General features: G+C 43.9%; 1 protein-coding gene across 1 annotated transcript in view; it reads left to right on the top strand.

Annotated features, from left to right (window-relative positions):
• Positions 1-22,216, top strand: part of LOC121276210 (collagen alpha-1(XXVIII) chain-like) — a 328,458-nt gene that overhangs the window by 290,957 nt on the left and 15,285 nt on the right. Inside the window, exons 29-33 of the mRNA XM_041184378.1 lie at positions 7,510-7,590; positions 8,223-8,258; positions 12,725-12,761; positions 15,065-15,619; positions 18,056-18,231. Coding sequence (XP_041040312.1) covers positions 7,510-7,590; positions 8,223-8,258; positions 12,725-12,761; positions 15,065-15,619; positions 18,056-18,231 — 885 coding nt within the window. The remainder of the gene's footprint in view (positions 1-7,509; positions 7,591-8,222; positions 8,259-12,724; positions 12,762-15,064; positions 15,620-18,055; positions 18,232-22,216) is intronic.

Here is a 22,216-nt window from a genome sequence, read left to right as displayed (position 1 = left end):
ATATGCTTTCTGTAGAATTGTGGTCTCAACATAACTTGCCATGACATTAATTCATTGTGACAATGTATTATTGGACAAAGGTATCACGTAAATCTTTTTTGTAGCCTTTTCTCCCAACGTGCACTGAACTACATCTCGTATACATGGACCAATCAAGCTCTCTGCTATGGTATGGGCTTCTGCAGCTTTTCCTATCTGTAGCTCACTCGGTACTATGCTTCAAATGCATTTTCGTTCTCAGCATTTGTTTTGGATACATAACTGATAATGTCACTTTTCCACTCGGCTAATTTTCACGGGAAAAAATCAACAGGCTTGTCAAGTTGTGTAGGGTGTCTAGTTTCGAATTGGCGATGAAGTAAGAAGGTTTGAGGCTGCTGTTTGCTAGAACATCACCACAAATTACACACCATGGTTTTGGACACTCCTGATCACCAATGCATGTAAAGCCATATTTTATGTAATTGTCATTTTTTCTTCTTAATAAGAGACTTTCCTGGACCATCTTGGTCATTTGTCCTAGATTTCTCACACTGCGATGAAACATTAGCCAAAGATGACTTTTTGTTTTCCCGTGTGCTTACAGTTCCTGTTTTCAGCCACTTGTCCATTACTGGTGTAAAATAGATAAAATAAAATAAAAACACAGTGAGAATGCCATCAAATGAACAATCTCGTAAATGAGAACATTTACCCACTTCTCACCAGAACCAGGGCCAGGTGCTCAATAGGTGATCCCACAATGACTATTAAACAAACCAGAGAGTACAAATTCTCTTAACATCAATGTGCAATATTGCTAACCTAATGGAAAACTATCCCATTAGCTACTTATAACACTGTGCATGCAATAATGCTGCCTCATTAACATATGCTGTACATTGCACCATATACGGTGGCAGTAAACCATACAAACCCACCATAGCCCCCCATTCTCACCCCCACCCCCTTGCCTCACTGCACACCCTCACCTCCACACACCTCCACCTCCTCACTTCACTCACCCACCCCAACACTTCCACACACACCCACCCCCTCAACAAATACTCGCACCTCACCCCCAAACATCATTAAGGATCCTTTAATAATTTTTGGAAGCTGGGGTTGATGGGTGAGGGGTTGAGGCAGGACTCAGGAGAGGGAGCTGAAAGTGGAAGCAAATACTAACCACTGGGGAGAGGCGGGCTCAGTGTTATGTAACTGTCAAGAACCAGCAGCCAGCTCCTGCAGACTTGTTAAAAAAAAAATCAGAAGCATCATTAAAGAACTTACTTGTCTTGTAAAAAGAATCTTTAATCCAACACACTCAATTGCTGTTTCTGACCCATGAACCTCTTGGATTTTGGCAGGCTTTTTGAACCATGAGGCTGCCAGGAATCAGAAGCAGCTCCAATTACTGAAAAAAATGAGTTTTAAAAACTTGGTGCTCTAAAGCTTACCCTACCTTCAGGATTTCAGACAGGAGGTTGCAAGGGGAAGGCAAATGACTCCGAAGCACACCCAACCACCAACAACTCTCCAACTGCAAGTCCTGCCATGAGGTGCCATATAAGCCACACTTCACTGACCAATGATTTCTGCTGTTTGAAACAGAAGCAGTCATTGGCCAAGTAGCCTGTCAATCATTGACCAAGTAGCTTGTCAGTCAGATTCTAATCTACAGTGACAGGCTACTATTCCAACCCAGACACGTCTAGGTTGGCCATTATGGGATTTTTCCTACAAACCCCCTGAAACATTTTGCAAACCCCCGAGGGGTTCGCATACCTCACTTTGGAAACCATTGCTCTAGGCCATGCTTATTCAGTGCTCCATAAAGTTTGTGTTTTTATAATTATTTTGGGGAAAGAGATATCTTTCAATAATATTCGGATTTTTACCTTGTCGTAATATTCAGAGACATTTATTACAATGAACAGTGCTTTATTGAATGTACACACAGAATGCAGACATGAAATGCATGGACTCCTGCAGTGAAGGATGTGTCTCACATAATATCACCCCCTCCCTAGAGTACAAAAGTTCCCATCACTAAAGATCTTACCTAGACATATCATTACATCACCTCCCCACCTGAGTATAGAACAGTGGATGTCATTAACAAGCCTACTGTGCCATAAGTAAGGACTTTTAAACTGGTGATAGCTAGAAAGTAACACTAACATTTTAATTTTTTTAACTTATCACATAAACTTCCTAATCAAGCAGTTAATTGATGCAAAGATCTAGTTCTCTCCCTAAGGCAACCAGGTAGGCTGCCGGTGAGGATTATTCTCCCTCGAGGAGCTAGCTACATATTAGCTGGATCAGGTTTCACAGGCCAGAACTTTTCACTCATCAGGCGGGCACACGCCCGACCCGAACAAGCGTAAATTGACGTACCATGTCGTCAGGCGAGTATCCCGACGTCATCATGCACTCACGCGATATTTCAGTCGGCGGGCGCACGCGGGAAGCGGCAACACGCCCGCTGACAATTAACAGATCTATTAAGGCCATTAAAGTACCAATTGAATAAAATTTTTCACTGCCCGTCCAACCTTACGATTGGCAGACAGACGAAAAGTCCAAGCAGCCTTTGGATTTTTTAGGAAACTGCATCCATCGGCGGGTTGAGGTTTCCAACAGCTATTAAAAATTAAATAAAAATTTTAATATGTCATTAATAACATGTCCCTTCCCTTGTGACAGAGTCAATTCAGGGTCATGCTTTTTAACATTTTAAAATTCTTTATTTTTAATTTTTTAAAATCTCTATCTCCCTGAGGCAGCTCTGTGCCTCAGGGAGCTTTTCCTGCGCGCACCCGCATGCATGCACAAAGTTCCCCGCTCGCCCTCCTCCCCCCGCCACACAAGCAGTGCTGAGTGTCGCAGCTCACGTTGCATGCTGGGTGGGCCTTAATTGGCCTGCCAGCATGAAATCGCAGTTGCAGCTCGATCGCGGGTGGCAGTCAGCTTCCTGGCCACTCCCACTCACCCCCGCTGAGCCCGCCTGACAAGGGCAAAATTCTGACCACAGTCTCTGTAGTTCACTGGTTTTCTAACAATCCGGCCTTTAGATGTGATTCTCTGTGGGCTCTGGAACTGTCAGTTCCGGGCATGTCTGCAACACCTCCAGCACCTGGTGCATCATGTGACATGTCACTAGCTGGTGAAACCTCAGAGCTGACATCTACAAAGTCTTCCACATTTGAAGCTTGTTCCCTGATAGATTTCAGATGGTATCTGTTCCGGCAGACGATGTCCTTCTCCAATTGGATTAGGTAGGATCTTGGAGTGTGAGCAGCTGCAGCACCATTGCTTTGGTAGTCCAACCTCACTCTTCATCCAGCTTCACTGCAACCTCTTCACTAGGACATAGGGTGGGCAGCACTTTAACAGAATGTCATCTACAGTAAAAGTGTTTGTAGCATGCTTTAGCTGAGTCATCAGCTTGAAGTTGGGCCATTTAGGCAACAGGTTTCCTTCTATTGTGGGAACACTAGTTCTGAACTGTGTGCCAAGCATGAGCTGTGCTGGGCTTAATCCAGTTGCTTGCAATGGAGTAGCTCTGTTTCTCAACAGAGCTACAAATGGGTCATCCTGACGCAGAATCTCCTTGGTAGTCTGTGCAGTTCATTCAGCTTTCCCATTGATCTGTGGACAATACAAACTGTCGATTAAATGTTGACACTCGTACATTCTGGAAAACTCAGCAAATCCCTTGCCTGTGATTGAGGCCCATTGTCAGTGACAAGTTTGTTTGAAAACCCCCAGGTATCTAGAGAAGTAGTCAATGACAATTAGGTAGAATCATTTCTGCAGTTGGCATAAATCAGCTCCCACTCTCTTCCAAGGTCTTTCAGGCAGTGGTGTGGTCATCAGTGGCTCCTTCTGTTTGATGGGCTTGGCTATTTAACAAATCGTACATGTTCCCACCCTAGCTTCTATGTCTTTCCAGATACCAGGCCACCACACACTCAGTTTTTGCTCTTTCATGACACTTGGTGATGCCTTGGTGACCTTTGTGCAACCGTTCTAAAATCTCATTACACAAACTCCTCGGGATGGTTATTCGGTTGCCTTGCAGCAGAAGTCCTCTTGACTCTGAGAGACAGTCTTTCTGGATAAAGTAAGCCTTCACATTCTCTGTCGTTTTAGCTGCATATCTTGGCCATCCAGGCCTGACATAGCGGACCACACTCTGCAGGTCAGAGTCCATACTTGTCAGCTGCTTCACTAATTCTAGTTTAGTTTTGGACATTGGTAGCAGAATGCACTGCTACCTCATACATGTCAATCACCTTGTTCAACTCAGCCACATCAAGTTGGACAGCAGGTAGAGGATGTCTTGACAGCGTGTCTGCCACAAGTGTCTTCCCAGACACGTACTCTGCTTGTGGATTGTATCTCATCATCCGCATTAGAAGTTTTTGGTAATGCAACGGTACACAGTCTAAGTCTCTGCTATTCATCAAAGGGATGAGAGGCGTGAATGTGTGGAGCGTGATGTACCTAGGCCATACAGATACTTAGAAAACTTCCCACAATCCCAAACAGCTGCTGAGCACTCCTTCTCAATTCGTGCATACTGCATTTCTGCATCTGTCAGGGTTCTGGAGCAATAAGGTTTCAATTCTCCATCGTGGCTCTGTAGTACGACTCCACCGAGGCCAAAACTGCTTGCATCAGTGCTGACAACAGTAGGTTTTGTACAGTCATAGGAGGCCAACACGGAAGCCTCTGAAATCAGGTCTTTTACCTTCACAAAGGCTTGCTCTTGTGTTGGCGTCCATTTCCAGCATGCATCACTCCTCAACAGTGCAGTCAAGGGTCTTGTGATATCAGAAAGGTTGGGTAGGAACCTGCCAAGGTAATGTATCATGCCTAGGATCCTGTGCAAATCTGAGACAATGTCTGGAGGCTTCACCTCCACAATGGCCTGGACCTTCCAAGGGTCTGGGTGTATGCCATGCCTGTCAATGCGGTGTCCGAGGAAATGCAGTTGTGTTTGTTCAATCAAGTATTTCTCTTTATTGAGCTTCTGGCCGGCATCTTCAAGGGTCTGTAATGCTTGAGACAGTCTTCTGTCATGTTCCTCTTCAGTTGTGCTATAGGTCAGGATGTCATCCATGTACACAACGATGCCATCTTGATGTCGAATCAGGTCTGTCATCTCTCTTTGAGAAACTCCTGATGCACTGGTAATACCAAAAGGCAATCTGTGGAAGAATTACCTGCCAAATGGAGTAATAAATGTGGTCAGCTTAGCACATTCTTCATGGAGTGGAATTTGCCAGAATCCACTCGCAACATCCAGCAATGAAAACACTCGGGTGTTGGCTAGCTTTGGGAGGATATCATCGAGCATTGGAAGGATGTATTTTTCTCTCAGTACTGCCTTGTTAAGTCTGTTGAGATCAACGCAGATCCTAATTGATCCATTTTTCTTTGGCACAGATACCTTCGGGGCACACCATTCAGTTGACTCTTAGATGTCTTCAATGACACCACAGACGACCATATGTTCCAATTCCTTTCTGACTTTGGGGAGCATCGGCTGTTAAGTTATATATGTGAATTATGTACTTGGAATACTATAGGGCACTGCACCTTCTTTAAAGCTGATCTTAACTGGTGTGACCTTAAGCAGGGTAATTTCTCCAAAAATATCACAGTGGACTTCATCAACTTGCTGAACTAAGCCCATTGTTGCGGCCAAATCACGTCCCATAGAATTATTCACTAGTGCCCCATTAATCACATACACAGTAAACTGGTAATGTCTCACTTTGTTTTTGCAAGGAATTTTCCCCGGCATTGGACTGTCAAGAGTGAAATTAGTGCCATTGAGCTGAGGAGGAGTCTTCTTGGCAAAATATGTTTTGTAGGAAATTATACTAGTGTCTGCTCCAGTATCTACTTAGAAACTCACAACTGTTCCTTGAATTTGAAGGTCTACTCTCCAAGGCTTGCTATCGTCATTTACATGCGTGACAGAGCCAAGGAAAAGACATTCGTTGTCTTTATTTTTCACATCACCTGCAGTTACTTCAATGACCACAAGCGTACAACAAACCACAGAAAAATTGGCTACTTTCTTACATTTGTAGCATTCTGCATACCTTGCAATGCAATGATCTCATTGAGCATGTGCTCTGCTGCAACATGTACATTTCAAGCTTTTCACAGCTGTGAATGTCTGGCCTTGCTTGTGAAATAGCTGTCATCACCCTGTTTCAAATGTGCATTTTTCTTAGTATGCTCCTTTCTCTGCCCCTTTTTCATTCACTCAGCCCCCGTTCGTTTATCAACTTCTCGAAACACTTCACATAATGCATTGCTAGTCATTTGTTCTTGCATCTCCAGTTTTATCTTTTCTGACAGATGTGCTGGTTGCGTAGCTTTCTCCTGTGTCAAGTCGGGCTGTAGCTTCTGGGACATTTCTTTATCAGTAGTGCTGATTAAGAGCCAGTCCCAGATATTTTCCTTTTCCTTTTCTCCAAACTTGCATGTTTCTGCCAGTTCATTCAAGCTTCTGCTTTACTCTTCTATTAATTCACCCTCTTTGTGCGCTCTTTAGCTGTTCTGTGAATGACATTACGTCTGGGCACAAAATATGCAGTCACTTTCTCGAGCACTTTGTCAAAATCATTTTCCTCATTCTCCTCAAACAAGAACATTTTAATGACTTCCTCTGCCTCCTTCCCCAGCGCATAAATTAGTGTGTATATCTGGACTTCGCCAGGCTCCTTGTTCAGCTTGGTGGTGATCCTGTACCAGTGAAAGTGCTGCTCCCATTCAGGCTACTGCTCTGTGCGGCTGAAGCTGAATTTGTCTGGTGGGCTGAATTTCAACATGCTTCTTTTTTGCATTGGTATTCACGTGTAGTTTGTCCTCCGTGGGTATTTACACTTAGCTGACATTTACTTCTGATGCCGTTTTAGGATTTGTACATAGATGTAATATTCAGAGACGTTTATTACAATGAACATTGCTTTATTGAATGTACGCACAGAATACAAACATGAGCAAGCACGGACTGCTGTAGTGAAGGATGTGTTTCACACAATATCACCCCTGCCCACCCCTGTCCCAGAGTACAAAAGTTCCTATAACTAAAGTTCTTACCTAGACATACCATTAGAAATAGTGCTATATAAGGTGATTCCTTGCTCTTCTGATGTCATTAGGAAAGATGCTGTTCCTTACAGGGAGCACAAATTGCGGAATTATCCCATATAATATGCCTAAGAATCCATGACAAGTTGGGACAATTTAAAGCTTCAAATAATGTATTGTGTTTGTAGAAATCTTTAAAAACAAATGCTGTAAATCTATAAAAGATTAGAAAATGTTGGAAATGTACAATGGGTGTGGTAACACAGGAAAGGAAAAGGTTTAAGGTTAGGCAGGACAGAATTCCCATCTCTTTTATTATATTCATACATTGTATATTAATCAAAAAATTCCACCTCACTTTGGGTTGAAATTCAATTTGATTTTAATATTTTACTTTACTTCATACAGGGAGATCGTGGATATAAAGGTGAGATAGGGAAGAAAGGAGACAAAGGTGATGAAGGACTCTCTGGTGCTAAAGGCGATCAAGTAAGACACTTATTTCTATACAAAGTGACAATGATGCTCTAATGCAATCTATTTGAAAAATATTGGGCAGAATTTTCTGCCCGTCGGGTGTGGAGCCAATCGCCGCCAGCGAAGCGGGCCGAGCCGCCATTTAAGGCCCGCCCAGCGTGATGTCCGCCGGGAAGCGTTATGCACTTCCTGTGTGGGCGGGGTGGAATCCCTGAAATCAAGATTGCACTCTTTCGCACATGCGCACGAAAGAGCGCACATCTCCCTGAAGGTAAGTGCAGCCTCAGGGAGATCGCCTAGACTTTTAGATAAAAGAAAAATCCTTTCCATGTCCCCTCACATGAGTTGGGACAGGTTCATAATTTATAGAACAACTTTAATAAAAATTTTCAAACCCTGCATGAAACCTCATCCCACCGCTGGATGAGGTTTCATGTTTTTTCTATTTGCCACTGGGGCTCCTGGCCTGCCCACCAACATTAAGGCTGGACAGGCAGGGCCTTTAATTGTTTTAATGATCCTGTCAATGGCCTCAAGTGGCCAACGGGTTGGCGAACGGGTCCCTCCCCCTGCTCATCGACCGGCAAAATTCTGCCCATTTAGTATGTCCTGGAACTAATGCCATGTACTTTCTGAAATTGTAGGGAAAGCATGGACAAAAAGGTCAAGCAGGTCTCACTGTAAGTATCCATCAAAACAAAATAATTATTTTACTCATTTTTATTTAGGGGAATACCATAATTGTGATTCATTTTTTGAATGTGCAAAAACTCAAGGGAGTTAGTTCTTCTTCCAGTATAGTAATTGGCCCTGAATTTCTGTGTGGTTAACCTGATCTCCTACTGTAAAGTTGCCAGAAGCACAGCAGAAACTCCAGAGAAGAGACGCAAATGGTAATTTTTAAACTTTTTAAATTTTTTATCATTTCGCTAAGGTTTTCTCTGAAGCTATGGAAGGTTAATGGAACAAGCCAATGGAACTTCTCTCCCCCTGTCCCTCAAACCCAGTGATTACTATAGACACAAAATTGTTTTATTTTCACAAGTGCATCTTTTGAAGGCCAAATAGAAACAGTGCATGTGAACTCTTGAAACATTGATGACTATGGATGGTTTCAGGATCTGAACAAGTGTGAAATCTTCCTGATAGGATGATAATTGCCCTGGATTTTCTTCCAATTCAATTGGCAGTCACCTTGCAACTGAAGCAATTTAAGATTTTTTTCTGCTGTTTATTTCCTAATTTTATCTCATTTTTTAAGTCTAGACTGCAACATAACTGTAACTGCTGCAATGTCATATTTGTAAAACTAATTTTTAAACAATTTAATGGTATCAAAGAACTAACTGTCCTGTTTTTTTTCTTTTTCAACATTAAATATTTACTCAATCTTTGGACACTGATTATGTTATGTGATCATACTTAAGCAGCAGCCCAGCTATACCGTTAGCTCCACAGCTTTCTGCCAGAAACCAGTATCTGCCGTTTATCTGTGGCATGAATTAGTTTCAAAAATAATTCATTTCATAAGGCAGAATATTATGCTCACTGGGCGGGCATGCGCCAGAACCAAATGAGTGTAAAATGATGCGCGATGATGTCAGGTGAATATTTTGGTCTACAGGCGCACACAGGAGTCAGCAGTGCACCTGTTGACCATTAACAGGCCTATTAAAGCTGGTAAAGATCTAATTAAATTAAATTTTTTGCTACCCATCCAACCTTACAGTTGGTGGGCAGGCAAAAAAGCCAAGTGGCCTTTGATTTTTTTGCAAAGCCTCATCCACGGGCAGGATGAGGTTTCGATCAGTCATTAAAACTTTTTTTAAATTTTTCAAACTAATTTCTAACATATCCTTGCTTATGTGACAGAGTCACATGAGGGGACATGTTACTAACGTTTTTAAGATATTTCTTTTTTATTTTCAAAAATTTTCATCTCCCTGAGCAGCTCTGTGCTTCGGGGAGCTTCTCCTGCGTGCACCCATGCTCATGTGTGAACTTTCACGCATGCCCTCCTCTCTCCCCACACAGGCAGCACTGCAGTGTGCATTTCAAGCTGGGCCGGCCAAAATGGGCCCACCAGCATGAAATCATGTTCGGGGCCCTGATCGCGGGAAGCAATCATTTTCCTGGCCGCTCCCGGACCTGCCCACCGCGCCAGCCCAACGAGGGCAAAATTCTGCCCATAAGGTATTTAGGGATTTGATATACATCAAAGAGTTATATGTGTGATATCCGGATGCATCCCATGTGCAAGCTGATAGCTGATAGGATAGACAGGGAAAAACTATAAAAACCCATTAGAGAAAATTTTTTACTTGCCCTGGTCTGCAGATACAGAGTGGTGGTGTGGTTAAAATGAAGTGTTTCCATTTCCCCATGCTGATTTGGAGGCAATGAGGCATCAGCTAACTTCAAGTGGAGGCCTCATACATATTTGCTAATTGAGTTCCTATGACAACAATACGGCCCATTAATAAGAACAATGGCATTTTAGCTGAGGCCTAAGCGGTGAAACCAGTCGAGGCTTTCTTGCCAGGCTTCCTGATTCAGGTTGGCACCCTCCTTCTTCACTGCATTTCCCCCATCACTGCGCCCCTCCCCCCTTCACTGCTCCCCTTCCCCATTCACTGTTCTTCATTCTCCTTCACTGCTCCCCTTCCTCCTTAACTGCTCCCCTCCCCCCTTCACATCTCTTCATTCTCCATCACTGCTCCCCTTCCTCCTTCACAGCTCCCCTTCCCCTTTCACTGCTCCCTTTCCTCCTTCACTGCTCCCCTCCCCCCTTCACTGCTCCCCCTCTTCCATCACTGCTCTTTTTCCTCCATCACTGCTCCCTTTCCTGCATCACTGCTCCCTTTCCTCCTTCACTGCTCCCCTTCCTCCATCACTGCTCCCCTTCCCCCTTCACTGTTCCCCTTCCCCCTTCACTTCTCCTCTTCCCCCTTCACTGCACTCCTTCCTCCTTCACTGCTCGTCTACCTCCTTCACTGCTCGTCTACCTCCTTCACTGCTCCCCTTCCTCCTTCACTGCTCCCTTACCCCCTTCACTGCTCCCCTAGCACCTTCTCTGATCCCCTTCCCCCTTCAACACTCCCCATCACCTCTTCACTGCGCCCCTTCCTCCTTTACTGCTTCCCTTCCCCCTTCACTGCTCCTCTTCCTCCTTCACTGCTCCCCTTCCTCCTTCACGACTCTCCTTCCTCCTTCACTGCTCCCCTACCCCCTTCACTGCCCTCTACCCCCTTCACTGCTCCCCTACTGCTTTCACTGCCCCCTTCTTCCTTCACTGCTCCCCTTACCCTTTCAACACTCCCCATCCCCGTTCACTACTCTCCTTCCCACTTCACTGCTCCCCTTGTCCCTTCAACACTCCCCATCACCCCCTCACTGCACCCCTTTCCCCCTCACTGCTTCCCTTCTCCCTTCACTGCTCCTCTTCCTCCTTCACTGCTCCCCTTCCTCCTTCACTGCTCCACTTCCCCATTCACTGCTCCCCTTCCCCCTTCACTGCTCCCCTTCCCAATTCACAGTGCCCCTTCCTCCTTCACTGCTCCCCTTCGTCCTTCACTGCTTCCCTTCCCAATTCACAGTGCCCTTTCCTCCTTCACTGCTCCTCTTCCTCCTTCACTGCTCCCCTTCCCAATTCACAGTGCCCTTTCCTCCTTCACTGCTCCCCTTCCTCCTTCACTGCTTCCCTTCCTCCTTAACTGCTCCCCTTCCCCCTTCACTGCCCCCTTCCCCCTTCACTGCCCCCTTCCCCCTTCACTGCTCCCCTTCCTCCTTCACTGCTTCCCTTCCTCCTTAACTGCTCCCCTTCCCCCTTCACTGCCCCCTTCCCCATTCACTGCTCCCCTTCCTCCTTCACTGCTCGCCTTCCCCCTTCACTGCTCCCTTTCCTCCTTCACATTTCTCTTTCAGCCCCATGTGTAGACCACCCAAATAAAATGAAATATTTACAAGGCAGACAAGCAATCCAGCACCAGCAAAAGTCAGTAATGTAACAGAGAAAATAGCCTCAAAAAAGGCCCAGAAGTTTTCCAGCAGCTTAAGAAGCCATACCAGCAACTAACTATATGGAAGGGTTGAGCTATCTTGATTGTGAAGAGTCATGGTGCAAACTCTTCAGGTTTTCTAGTGTTCCAAGTATTTAGGTGCCCCATGGATACACTCAGAGGAAAATGAACCTGCAGACAGGCTTCATTCCAGCTTATTGACATATTAATCCTGGTTAAAAACAAAAAAACTGCGGATGCTGGAAATCCAAAACAAAAACAGAATTACCTGGAAAAACTCAGCAGGTCTGGCAGCATCGGCGGAGAAGAAAAGAGTTGACGTTTCGAGTCCTCATGACCCTTCGACAGAACTTGAGTTCGAGTCCAGGAAAGAGCTGAAATGTAAGCTGGTTTAAGGTGCAGATGCAGGTCCAGTTGCACCAACTCAGACATGCACTGAAAATCCTGGGGCACCATTCTGGAGATGGAGATCCAGAAAGGAATTTCTTCCAACATTTCCTCTTTACTGTGCTTGGGAGCTGAGCATTCAGCTGCCAATGCAGTAGAGAGAAAATCTGCCCCATATAGTTGCAGCTCTTGTATTCCTGAAAATCTGTTATGAAAGTCTAATGAAAGTTAGATCACTTTGTTAAAGTTTTGATTCTCATTTTAACATTGAACGAGAACATTAATGACAGGAAATTACCTCAAAGCAGTTCCATAAAAATTCCCAGTCAAACTTTTACCTTTGGATCCAGAATTCAAATCCACCCCACACTGGTGGACGAAGGTTTTCCCTTCACTTAATGTGACTCATGTATGAAATGAATTCGGGCAATCTTAATTGGGTGCCCATGAGGCAGATGAACAGAACAACAAACTGGCCCCGAATTGGCTTCCAGATTACCCAGTGAACTGAATGTGTTAATTGTGATTAATTAATCACCTTGATGCCCAAAATGTATCATCCTCAAAATAGATTTGATTTTCCGACTGTGAAAAGTAGAGTTTTCTGCAGTAATCTGTATCGCAAGGTTGAACAACTGGCATGAGCTACTTGTGTCTTGTTTAGAAAGTTGAGCTTATTGATGGACCTCAAGTTAATAAAGGCATAAAAGGTAATACTATTTATTCCCATCCTTTATTAGAGGGAAGAAATAATCAAGTTGATCAGAACAATCTGCGGTGAGTTCAAATGTAAAAATTGGCACAAAATGATGTAACACGTACTTTTAAAACAATTATTCTAATTTTCTACTTTATTAAACTGACCTTCAAAGTTATTAGTGTTTTGGACTCCAGGTGATGTCACGATCAGAACAGATTGAGAATAGACATTCAGAACAGTAGAGCCACTTCTCAACTGGATATGTACCCTAAGGACCAGGAGGTCAAACCCTCATTTCAAAAGGTTTACACTGAATCAGTGGAGTCATTTTTGCTGCAGAATTGCTGCTGGTTATCTTATTGCCATCAAAGGCAGACACATAATACAAAGGTAGCATTACAGGACAAACACAGAGGAAATAAAAAGTTATTCTTCTAGTGACCCAGCCCTTCTGTTATGGCACCGAACTTCACCACATCTAACACAAAATAAAACCATTGGATAAAACATCGGTGTCTCATTATTACATTCAGAGATACTTGTTCAAAGTCTGTAAAGTGGGACAAGATTGAAATTGGCCTACAATGTTATGGCATTTACAAGATCTTATCAGTTCCTGTTTACAATGTTGATGTTGTTAGTCTAAATGATATTGCTGGCTCCCTGGGCAAGCAAGTAATGGACTGTCCATGCATAATTAAATGTTTGCACAGAGCTCCTCAGGGTAGTTTCACACCACATTCCAAAATGTAATGTGCTGTCACTGAAGCAAATCTTTCAATAGATTGTGCCTTCAACTGGTTCGCTTCCAATCACCCTTCACGATTACTCATACACCCTTTCATAGATCAGTTATAGCCTTCACAACAGACAGCAAAACAGAATGTAGCAACATATTTTCTGATTGAACGTCTTAGCACAGCATGTAAGTACATCTCATTTTAATAAGATTCAGTGTGTTCAGAAAGCTGTAACTCACCAGTCATTTGTGAAAATGATGGATCGTTTACAAGTTGTTATAATAGTCTTTCCTTGTCCTTAATTTATTTTTCTTATTTATGTAAGAGAAGAGCCATTAGTAATTAATTGTGGTAATTTAATATTGTGCCACATTTTTTAAAAAGTGACTTGAGGGAAAAGCTATTCCATTATAGTTTATAAAAGACGGTAAGTTGCTCTTGAGTATCAAATCATGGCATTCATAGGAAATTGGAATTTTGCTTTTATTTCTGTCTACAAAACTAACAAAGCAGCAACAACACATAAAGACCTCTGTAAACTTAAGGTCATCCAAACTCTGCTGTCTGTGCGTTAACTCACACTAGGTCCTGTGTACCTATCATCCCTGTACATTGGCTCACAGCCAAGCATCATCTTGATTTTCTAATTCTCATTTTTGCTTTCAAATCCCTCAATATCCTCGCCCCTCTCTATCTCTGCAATCTCCTCCAGTCTCACAACCCTCCAAAATATCTGTGCTCATCTAATTCTGGTCCTCCGTGCATCCCTGATTTTAATCGCTCCAGCCTGTAGTATATTTAGACACTAACCTCTGGAATTCCCTCCCTCTACCTCTCCAGCTCTTAAGACACTCATCTGCTGCTGAAACCTTCACCCATCCTTTTGTTACCTATTGACTCAACGATTCCAATGTTCTCCTATCTGGCTTCTCCTCTTGCACCCTCCAGAAACTTGAGCTCATCCAAAACTCTGCTGCCCGTATCTTAACTCTCACCAAGTTCCGGTCACCCATCATCCCAGTATTCATTATCTACAGTCCCGGTCTGGCAACACCTTGATCTAAAATTCTCAAATTTATTTTCAAATCTCTCTATGACTATGCCCCTCCCTATCTTTGTTTTGGTTTCTTACACATCCTGAATTTTCATCATTTCACCATTGGAGGCCCTCAGCTGGCAAGGCCCTAAGCTTCCTTCTCTCAATCTCTACCTCTTCTTTAAGATGCTTCTTAAAACCTAACTCTTTGATTAACCGTTTGGTTGTCTGCCCTAATATTTCCCTGTGTGATTTGGTGTCAAATTTTGACTGATTGCACTCTTGTGAAGTGCCTTGTGATGTTCCACTATGTTAAAGGGACTATATAAATTCAAGATGTTATTGAAGAATGCCATACAAATGCACTGAGTGCTCATATGCTAACATTGCCAAAAGTAAAGAGGTAATTTAGTGATCTTGTGTTCACGGTAAGGAGCCTGCCATCAGGGCAACCCTATCTCTGACCTACGCTTCTTGCAAGCAAGAATTTCACATTGAAATCACAGAATTACGCCTTCAATTATTACTTATAGTTTTTTTTTTGCTTCATCTTATGTTTGTCATTGTTTGTCTGAAAAGCTGATATTTGATTCTCTCACTTTAGGATGTGGAAAGAAATGCAAAGAAAAGCCACTCGAACTGGTATTTGTGATTGACAGTTCTGAAAGCGTTGGGCCAGAAAATTTTGAAATTGTTAAAGAGTTTGTCAGTGCTCTGATAGATCGAATTAGTGAAAGCAGTGAAGCTACCCGGATTGGTGTGATACTTTACAGTCTTGAAGCGCACATAATCACTCACTTATGGCAAGGTGCAACTCCGGAGAATGTCAAGAGAGCAATTCAAAGCATGCAGTACTTAGGCGAAGGCACCTACACTGGCACTGCCATGAAGATGGCAAACCAGGTTTTCAAGTCAGCGAGAAAAGATGTGCACAAAGTGGCAATAGTAATAACTGATGGACAGACGGACAAGAGAGATCCAACTCATCTGGATGTGGCAGCAATGGAAGCTCATGAATTACACACAGAGGTGTTTGTAATAGGGATTGTTAACACCAGCGATTCTTTCTACTCTAGTTTTAAGAATGAAATGAACTTAATTGCATCTGACCCTGACGAGGAACATGTTTATCGGATTAGTGACTTTATGACCCTTCCAAGTAAGTATATAGGGAATGGAGTTCTTAAAAATTGAATATTTTGAATGAGTTAATTTTCATTTCTAACATTTGAATCATGGAAATTGTGTAAATGAAACCATGACAATATTAGTCTCAATTTTTGCTCTCTGCACCCATTAAGAGTGGATCAAGCAGGGAATGAATATCCTTGCAGTGACCTGTTCACCTGATTTTCAATGGCCTGTGCTATGTGCCATTTTAACAGGTGTAGTCTGATTGACCAATGAGACTTCAGCAACAGGCAAGCAGGGGCTTCATTAAAATTCAAAATGTCAGCATTTGGTGACATCATTCTAGTGTTGGCCTTGCTACAAAAATTGGGCACAAAGGAGCAGCAGGCCCAGAAGACAGCTGAAGAGATCATTATTTTTAAAAGGTTCCCTGTGGACCAGGAAGAGCAGGAGAGCTCCTCTGGGCTCCACAAGGAAGTCTGAGCCTTTGCCTGCCGTACAGGGGGCTGCTCAGTAAGATAAGAGCCCATGGTGTTAGAGGCAAGGTGCTAGCATGGATAGAAGATTGGCTGTCTGGCAGGAGGCAGAGAGTGGGGATAAGGGGGTCCTTCTCAGGATGGCAGCCGGTGACTAGTGGAGTTCCGCAGGGTCAGTGTTGGGACCACAACTTTTCACTTTATACATTAATGATCTAATTGAATGAACTGAGGGCATCCTGGCTAAGTTTGCAGATGTTAAAAAGATAGGTGGAGGGACAGGTAGTATTGAGGAGGTGGGGAGGCTGCAGAAGGATTTGGACAGGTTAGGAGACTGGGCAAAGAAATGGCAGATGGAATACAACGTGGGGAAGTGTGCACTTTGGTAGGAAAAATAGAGGCATGAATTATCTTCTAAATGGGAAGAGAATTCAGAAATCTGGAGTGCAAAGGGACTTGGGAGTCCTAGTCCAGGATTCTCTTAAGGTTAACTTGCAGGTTGAGTCAGTAGTTAGGAAAGCAAATGCAATGTTGGCCTTTATTTCGAGAGGACTAGAATATAAAAGCAGGGATGTGCTGCTAAGGCGTTATAAGGCTCTGGTCAGACCACATTTAGAATATTTTGAGCAATTTTGGGCCCCGTATCTCAGGAAGGATGTGCTGGCTCTGGAGAGGGTCCAGAAGAAGTTCACGAGAATGATCCCAGGAATGAAAGGCGTAACATATGAGGAACGTTTGAGGACTTTGGGATGGAGTTTAGAAGGATGAGGGGGTATCTGATTGAAACTTACAGAATACTGAAAGGCCTGTATAGAGTGGACGTAGGGAAGATGGTGTCATTAGTAGGAGAGACTAGGACCCGTGGGCACAGCCTCAGAGTAAAGGGAAGACCTTTTAGAACAGAGATGAGGAGAAACGTCTTTAGCCAGAGAGTGGTGAATCTATGGAATTCATTGCCACATAAGGCTGTGGAGGCCAGGTCATTGAGTGTATTTAAGACTGAGATAGATAGGTTCTTGAATGGTAAGGGGATCAAAGGTTGCGGGGAGAAGGCAGGAGAATGGGGTTGAGAAACTTATCAGCCATGATTGAATGGCAGAGCAGACTCGATGGGCCGATTGGCCTTATTTCTGCTCCTATATCTTATGGTTTTATGGTCTGCCCTCCCCTTGACTGCGATCACGTGCTCCCTGTGTATCACTTAACATGATTTCAGGAGATGTGTCCTCAACCAGGGCCTCCCGCCGCATTCACTCAACTCCCTTTAGCCAACCTAATATCATAGGTGCCGAGTTTGGGCGAGTGTCAAGCCTCTTGTTTTTAAAATGTTGCACTTCACGTTGCAAACTGGGTGAGTAAAGACTAAGGCTCATTTGCACCTCACAACCCCCATCCGAAGTCTGCACTCCTGCCCTCAATGGGACCAATTATTTCTCCACCATTATAGTTACATGTACAGTAGTCTCTAAAATTATAGTTAGTTTTATGATAAAGCAACAAAACTGCTAAAGACATCCAAATCTGCACATCTGAAAGTAATGGATATGTAAGTTTGATGAAAAAAGCAGTATTGTCTTGTCTCTGAAGCTTATTATTTATTTACTGAAGACCAAATGCTTCCAATAGTGAGGGAGGGAAAACTGGTGAGAGAGTTATCTCAGGCTACACTCCCAAACTTCCCAGCAGCTGGTTTCATGGGATCTTGACAAAGGTCCAGAAACAGATCTCCTGCCCAGACATAGCCTCCAGCCAAGAGAGTGGGTGGCAGAGCAAGAGAGAAATTAAAAACAAAGAAGCAAAAATATAATATAAATATAAAAATATAATAAATATATAAAATATGTAAGCTCCCAGAATGGATAATGTCAGAGACAACACTTTTCCTTATTTAGAAGTAGGTGTGATGACAGGTCACTCATGTTGGCATTTTGGACTTTTGATGGTGCAAATTGTGGAAGTCTTTTTAATAAGTGATTGTCCTATTTCAGCACTTGAAAGCAAGTTGTTCAGCAGAATCTGTGAGCCTGAGAACGATGCACTGTTCAGTTCAATTCCTAGCTCCATACTACCCCCTGGTGTGTCACCGACTTTTGATGCAAATCATCAGAAACCAGACCGTGACAGCATACACATAGTAGATGAGCTGGAAATAGAAACAGTAGAGGTGAGTGAAAAGAAATAGCAAATACTTTTAGCATTTGATATTTTGTTCAGTACGGTGATGAACTTACAAAAAGAAAAACTAAAATATTGTACATGCTGGAAATCTGAAATAAAAACTGGCAGCAGGTAAGGCAGCATCTATGGAGAGCATAGTGATCCCGATATTAACGTGGAGGTGGGATGGGCGCAGGGCAACCTGAGCACAATATTTTAACCATCCCTCCTCCCCCAGGCCCGATTGGAGATTGTCATTGCTTTGCACTTGTGTGGTACATATGTCACTTGTCAACTATCAGCCCCAGCCGTGTGTTGTCCCAGTCCTCTTGCATTTGGCCCTGAACAACTTCATTGTCTGAGGAATTGCAAATGGTACTGAGCACTGTGCAATCACAAACAAAATACCCACTTCTGAACTTATGATGAAACCGTAGAAGACGATAGGGCCCAGGACATTGCCCTGAGAAACTCTTTCAGCGGTGTCCTGGGACTGAGATTAGTGGCCTCCAACAACCACATCTACCTTCCTTTGTGCTTGATGACTCCTGCCAGTGGAAAGCTTTCCCCCTGATTCCCAATAATGCCAATTTTACAGGGCTCCTTGATTCCACACTCTGCTAAATATTGCCTTATCAAGGACAGTCACTCCCAGCTCACCTCTGGAATTCAGCTTTTTACTTATTTGGAGTAAGGCTGAAATGAGGCCTGGAGCTGAGGGGCCCTGGCAGGACCCAACCTGAGCATCAATGAGCAGGTTATTGCTGAGTAAGTGCCACTTGATAGCACTGTCAATGACACCTTTCATCACAATCTTATCACCTTCCAGTCATCTTGCTGATTGCTGAAAGTAGAATAATAGGGCTGTAATTGGCCAGATTGGATCGTTCTGATTTTTGTTGCAGACACAGTTCAGCAATGTTTCTTATTGTTGGGGAGATGCCAGTGTTGTAAGTGTAGTGTAATAGCTTGGCTAGAAGTGCAACCAGTTCTGGAGCATTCTGGAGCACAGGTCTTCCACACTATCGCAGAAATGTTGTTAGAGCCTATAACCTTTGTGGTATCTAATATACTCAGCCATTTCTTGATATCATGTAGCTATTTACGGATACTCAGTTTAATATCTCAACTGAAAATGGTACATGTTACAGTGCAACATTCCCTCAGTACTGACTGGAATGTCATCCTTCATTATGTGCTCAGATCCCTGGAATGGGACATGTAGCCACAACCTTCTGACTCAGAGATGGAGTGCTGCCACAGAGTTAAAGCTCACACAAGGATATCAGGGAGATGAGAGGTAAAAGTGGGACCTGAGAGTTGGAGCAGAGGCTCTGTGGAAGCCAACCCTTGACTCCAGAGCCTGGGGAGCAAGATCTCTGGACCTTGTTCTAAAAAGAAGGATGCTTGGAATAGCATCATGCCCCTATGGAGGTACTAAGGACCATCTTGAGGGACCTGAGACAAGTGGCAGAAGCCAATACCACCTTCATTTCTAATATCAAAGAGTTCGACAAAATACAGTACTACCTGGAGTGAGTGGCTGCACCAGGAACACCTCCACTGTCTCCTCAAAAGAGTGGCTTCCAGAACATCTCAGCTCCAGGACATCACTGCAGGAATCACTCAGGGTAGTGTCCTCAGCCCAACTATATTCAGCTGCTTCACTTACCTTCCTTCCATCATCAGGCCAGAAGTGGGGATGTTTGTTGATGATAGCACAATGTTCAGCATCATTCGTGACTCCTCAGATACTGAAGATATGTCCAGATGCAACAAGACCTGGGCAATATCCAGACTTGGGCTGACAAGTGCCAAGTAACATTCGCGCCACAAGTGCCAGGCAATGACCATCTCCAACAATAGAATCTTGTCTGCTCAGGTTCACGGGTTTCTGCCATTGGTCTTCATGTGAATGATCAGGCTCCACAAATATCTCCATCCTCAACGATGGGGGAGCCCAGCACATCAGTGCAAAAGATAAGGCTGAAGCATTTGTTATAATCTTCAGCCAGAAGTGCCAAGAGGATGATCCATCGTGGCCTCCTCCAAAGCATCACAGGTGCCAGTCTTCAGCCAATTCAATTCACTCCACATGACATCAAGAAACAGCTGAAGGCACTGGACAGTGCAAACGCTATGGGCCCTGACAGTATTCAGGCAATAGTACTGAAGACTTGTGCTCCAGAACTTGCCGCACCCCTAGCCAAGCTGTTTCAGTACAGCTACAACACTGATATCTACCTGAATATGTGGAAAATTGCCCAGGTATGTCCTGTACACAAAATGCAGGACAAATTCGACCTGGCCAATCACTGCCCCATCAGTCTACTCTCGATCATCAGTAAAGTAATGGAAGGGGTCATCAACAGTGCCAACAAGCGGCACTTGCTTCGCAATAACCTGTTCACTGAGGCCCAGTTTTGATTCCACTAGGGCCACTCAGCTTCTGACCTTATTACAGCCATGGTTCAAACATGGACAAAAGAGCTGGACTCCAGAGGTGAGGTGAGAGTGACTGCCCTTAACATCAAGGCAGCATTTGACTGAGTGTGGTATCAAGGAGCCCTAGCAAAACTGGAGTCAATGGGAATCAGGTGGAAATAATTTCACTGGTTGGAGTCATACCTGGCATAAAGGAAGATGATTGTGGTCGTTGGAGGTCAGTCATCTCCAGGACATCACTGCAGGATTCACTCATTGTAGTGTCCTCAGCCCAACCATCTTCATCTGCTTCATCACTGACCTTCCTTCCATCATCGGGTCAGAAGTGGGGATGTTCGCTGATGATAGCACAATGTTCAGCACCATTCGTGACTCCTCAGATACTGAAGATTTGTCCAAATGCATCAAGACCTGGGCAATATCCAGACTTGGGCTGACAAGTGCCAAGTAACATTCACGCCACAAGTGCCAAGCAATGATCATCTCCAACAAGAGAGAATCTAGCCATTGCCCCTTTGTGTTCAATGGCATTACCATCACTGAATCCCCCACTATCAACATCCTAGGAGTTACCATTGACCAGAAACTGAACTAGGCTCACCACATAAATACTGTAGCTACAAGAGCAGGTCAGCAGCTAGGAACCCTGCAACAAGTAACTCAGCTTCTGACTCCCCATAGCCTGTCCACCATCTACAAGGCACAAGTCAGGAATGTGTTGGAATACTCCCCACTTGCCAGGGTGAATGCAGCTCCCATAACACTCAAGAAGCTTGACAGCATCCAGGACAAAGCAGACCACTTGACTGGCACCACATCCACAAACATTCACTCCCTCCACCAACAACGCACAGTAGCAGCAGTGTGTACCATCCACAAGATGTACTGCAGGAATTCACCAAGGCTCCATAGGCTCCTTCCAAACCAACAACCACTACCATCTAGAAGGATAAGAACAGCAGAAAGATAGGAACACCACCACCTGGAAGTTCCCCTCCAAGTTACTCACCATCCTGACTTGGAAATATATCGCCGTTCCGTCACCGTCGCTGGGTCAAAATCCTAGAACTCCCTCCCTAACAGAACTCTGGGTGTACCAACACCACAGGGACTGCAGCGGTTCAAGAAGGCTACTCACCATCACCTTCTCAAGGACAACTAGGGATGGGCAATAAATGCTGGCACAGCCAGCGAAGTCCACATCCAATGAATGAATTTTAAAAAAGGATAAATTGAAGAAGTTGGAACTCTTTTCCATGGAGAAAGGAAAGCTAAGAGGAGATTTGATAGAGGCATTCGAAATCATGAGGGGCCTGGACAGAGTAGATGGGAGAAATTGTTTCCATTGGCAGAAGGACCGAGAACTAGGGGACACAGATTTAAGGTAGTTGATAAAAGAAGCATAAGCGAAATGAGAAAAAAAAAATTCACATAGCAAGTGGTTAGGGTCTAGAATACACTGCCTGAGAGTGTGGTGGAGGCAAGTTCAGTCGAGGCAGTCAAGAGGGAATTAGATGATTATTTGAAAAGAAACAATCTGCAGGGTT

Source organism: Carcharodon carcharias, chromosome 3 (assembly GCF_017639515.1).
Source record: "Carcharodon carcharias isolate sCarCar2 chromosome 3, sCarCar2.pri, whole genome shotgun sequence".
Lineage (NCBI taxonomy): Eukaryota > Metazoa > Chordata > Chondrichthyes > Lamniformes > Lamnidae > Carcharodon > Carcharodon carcharias.
The sequence above is the reverse complement of the archived record's forward strand: the minus strand, read 5'-3'. Positions and strand labels throughout refer to the sequence as shown.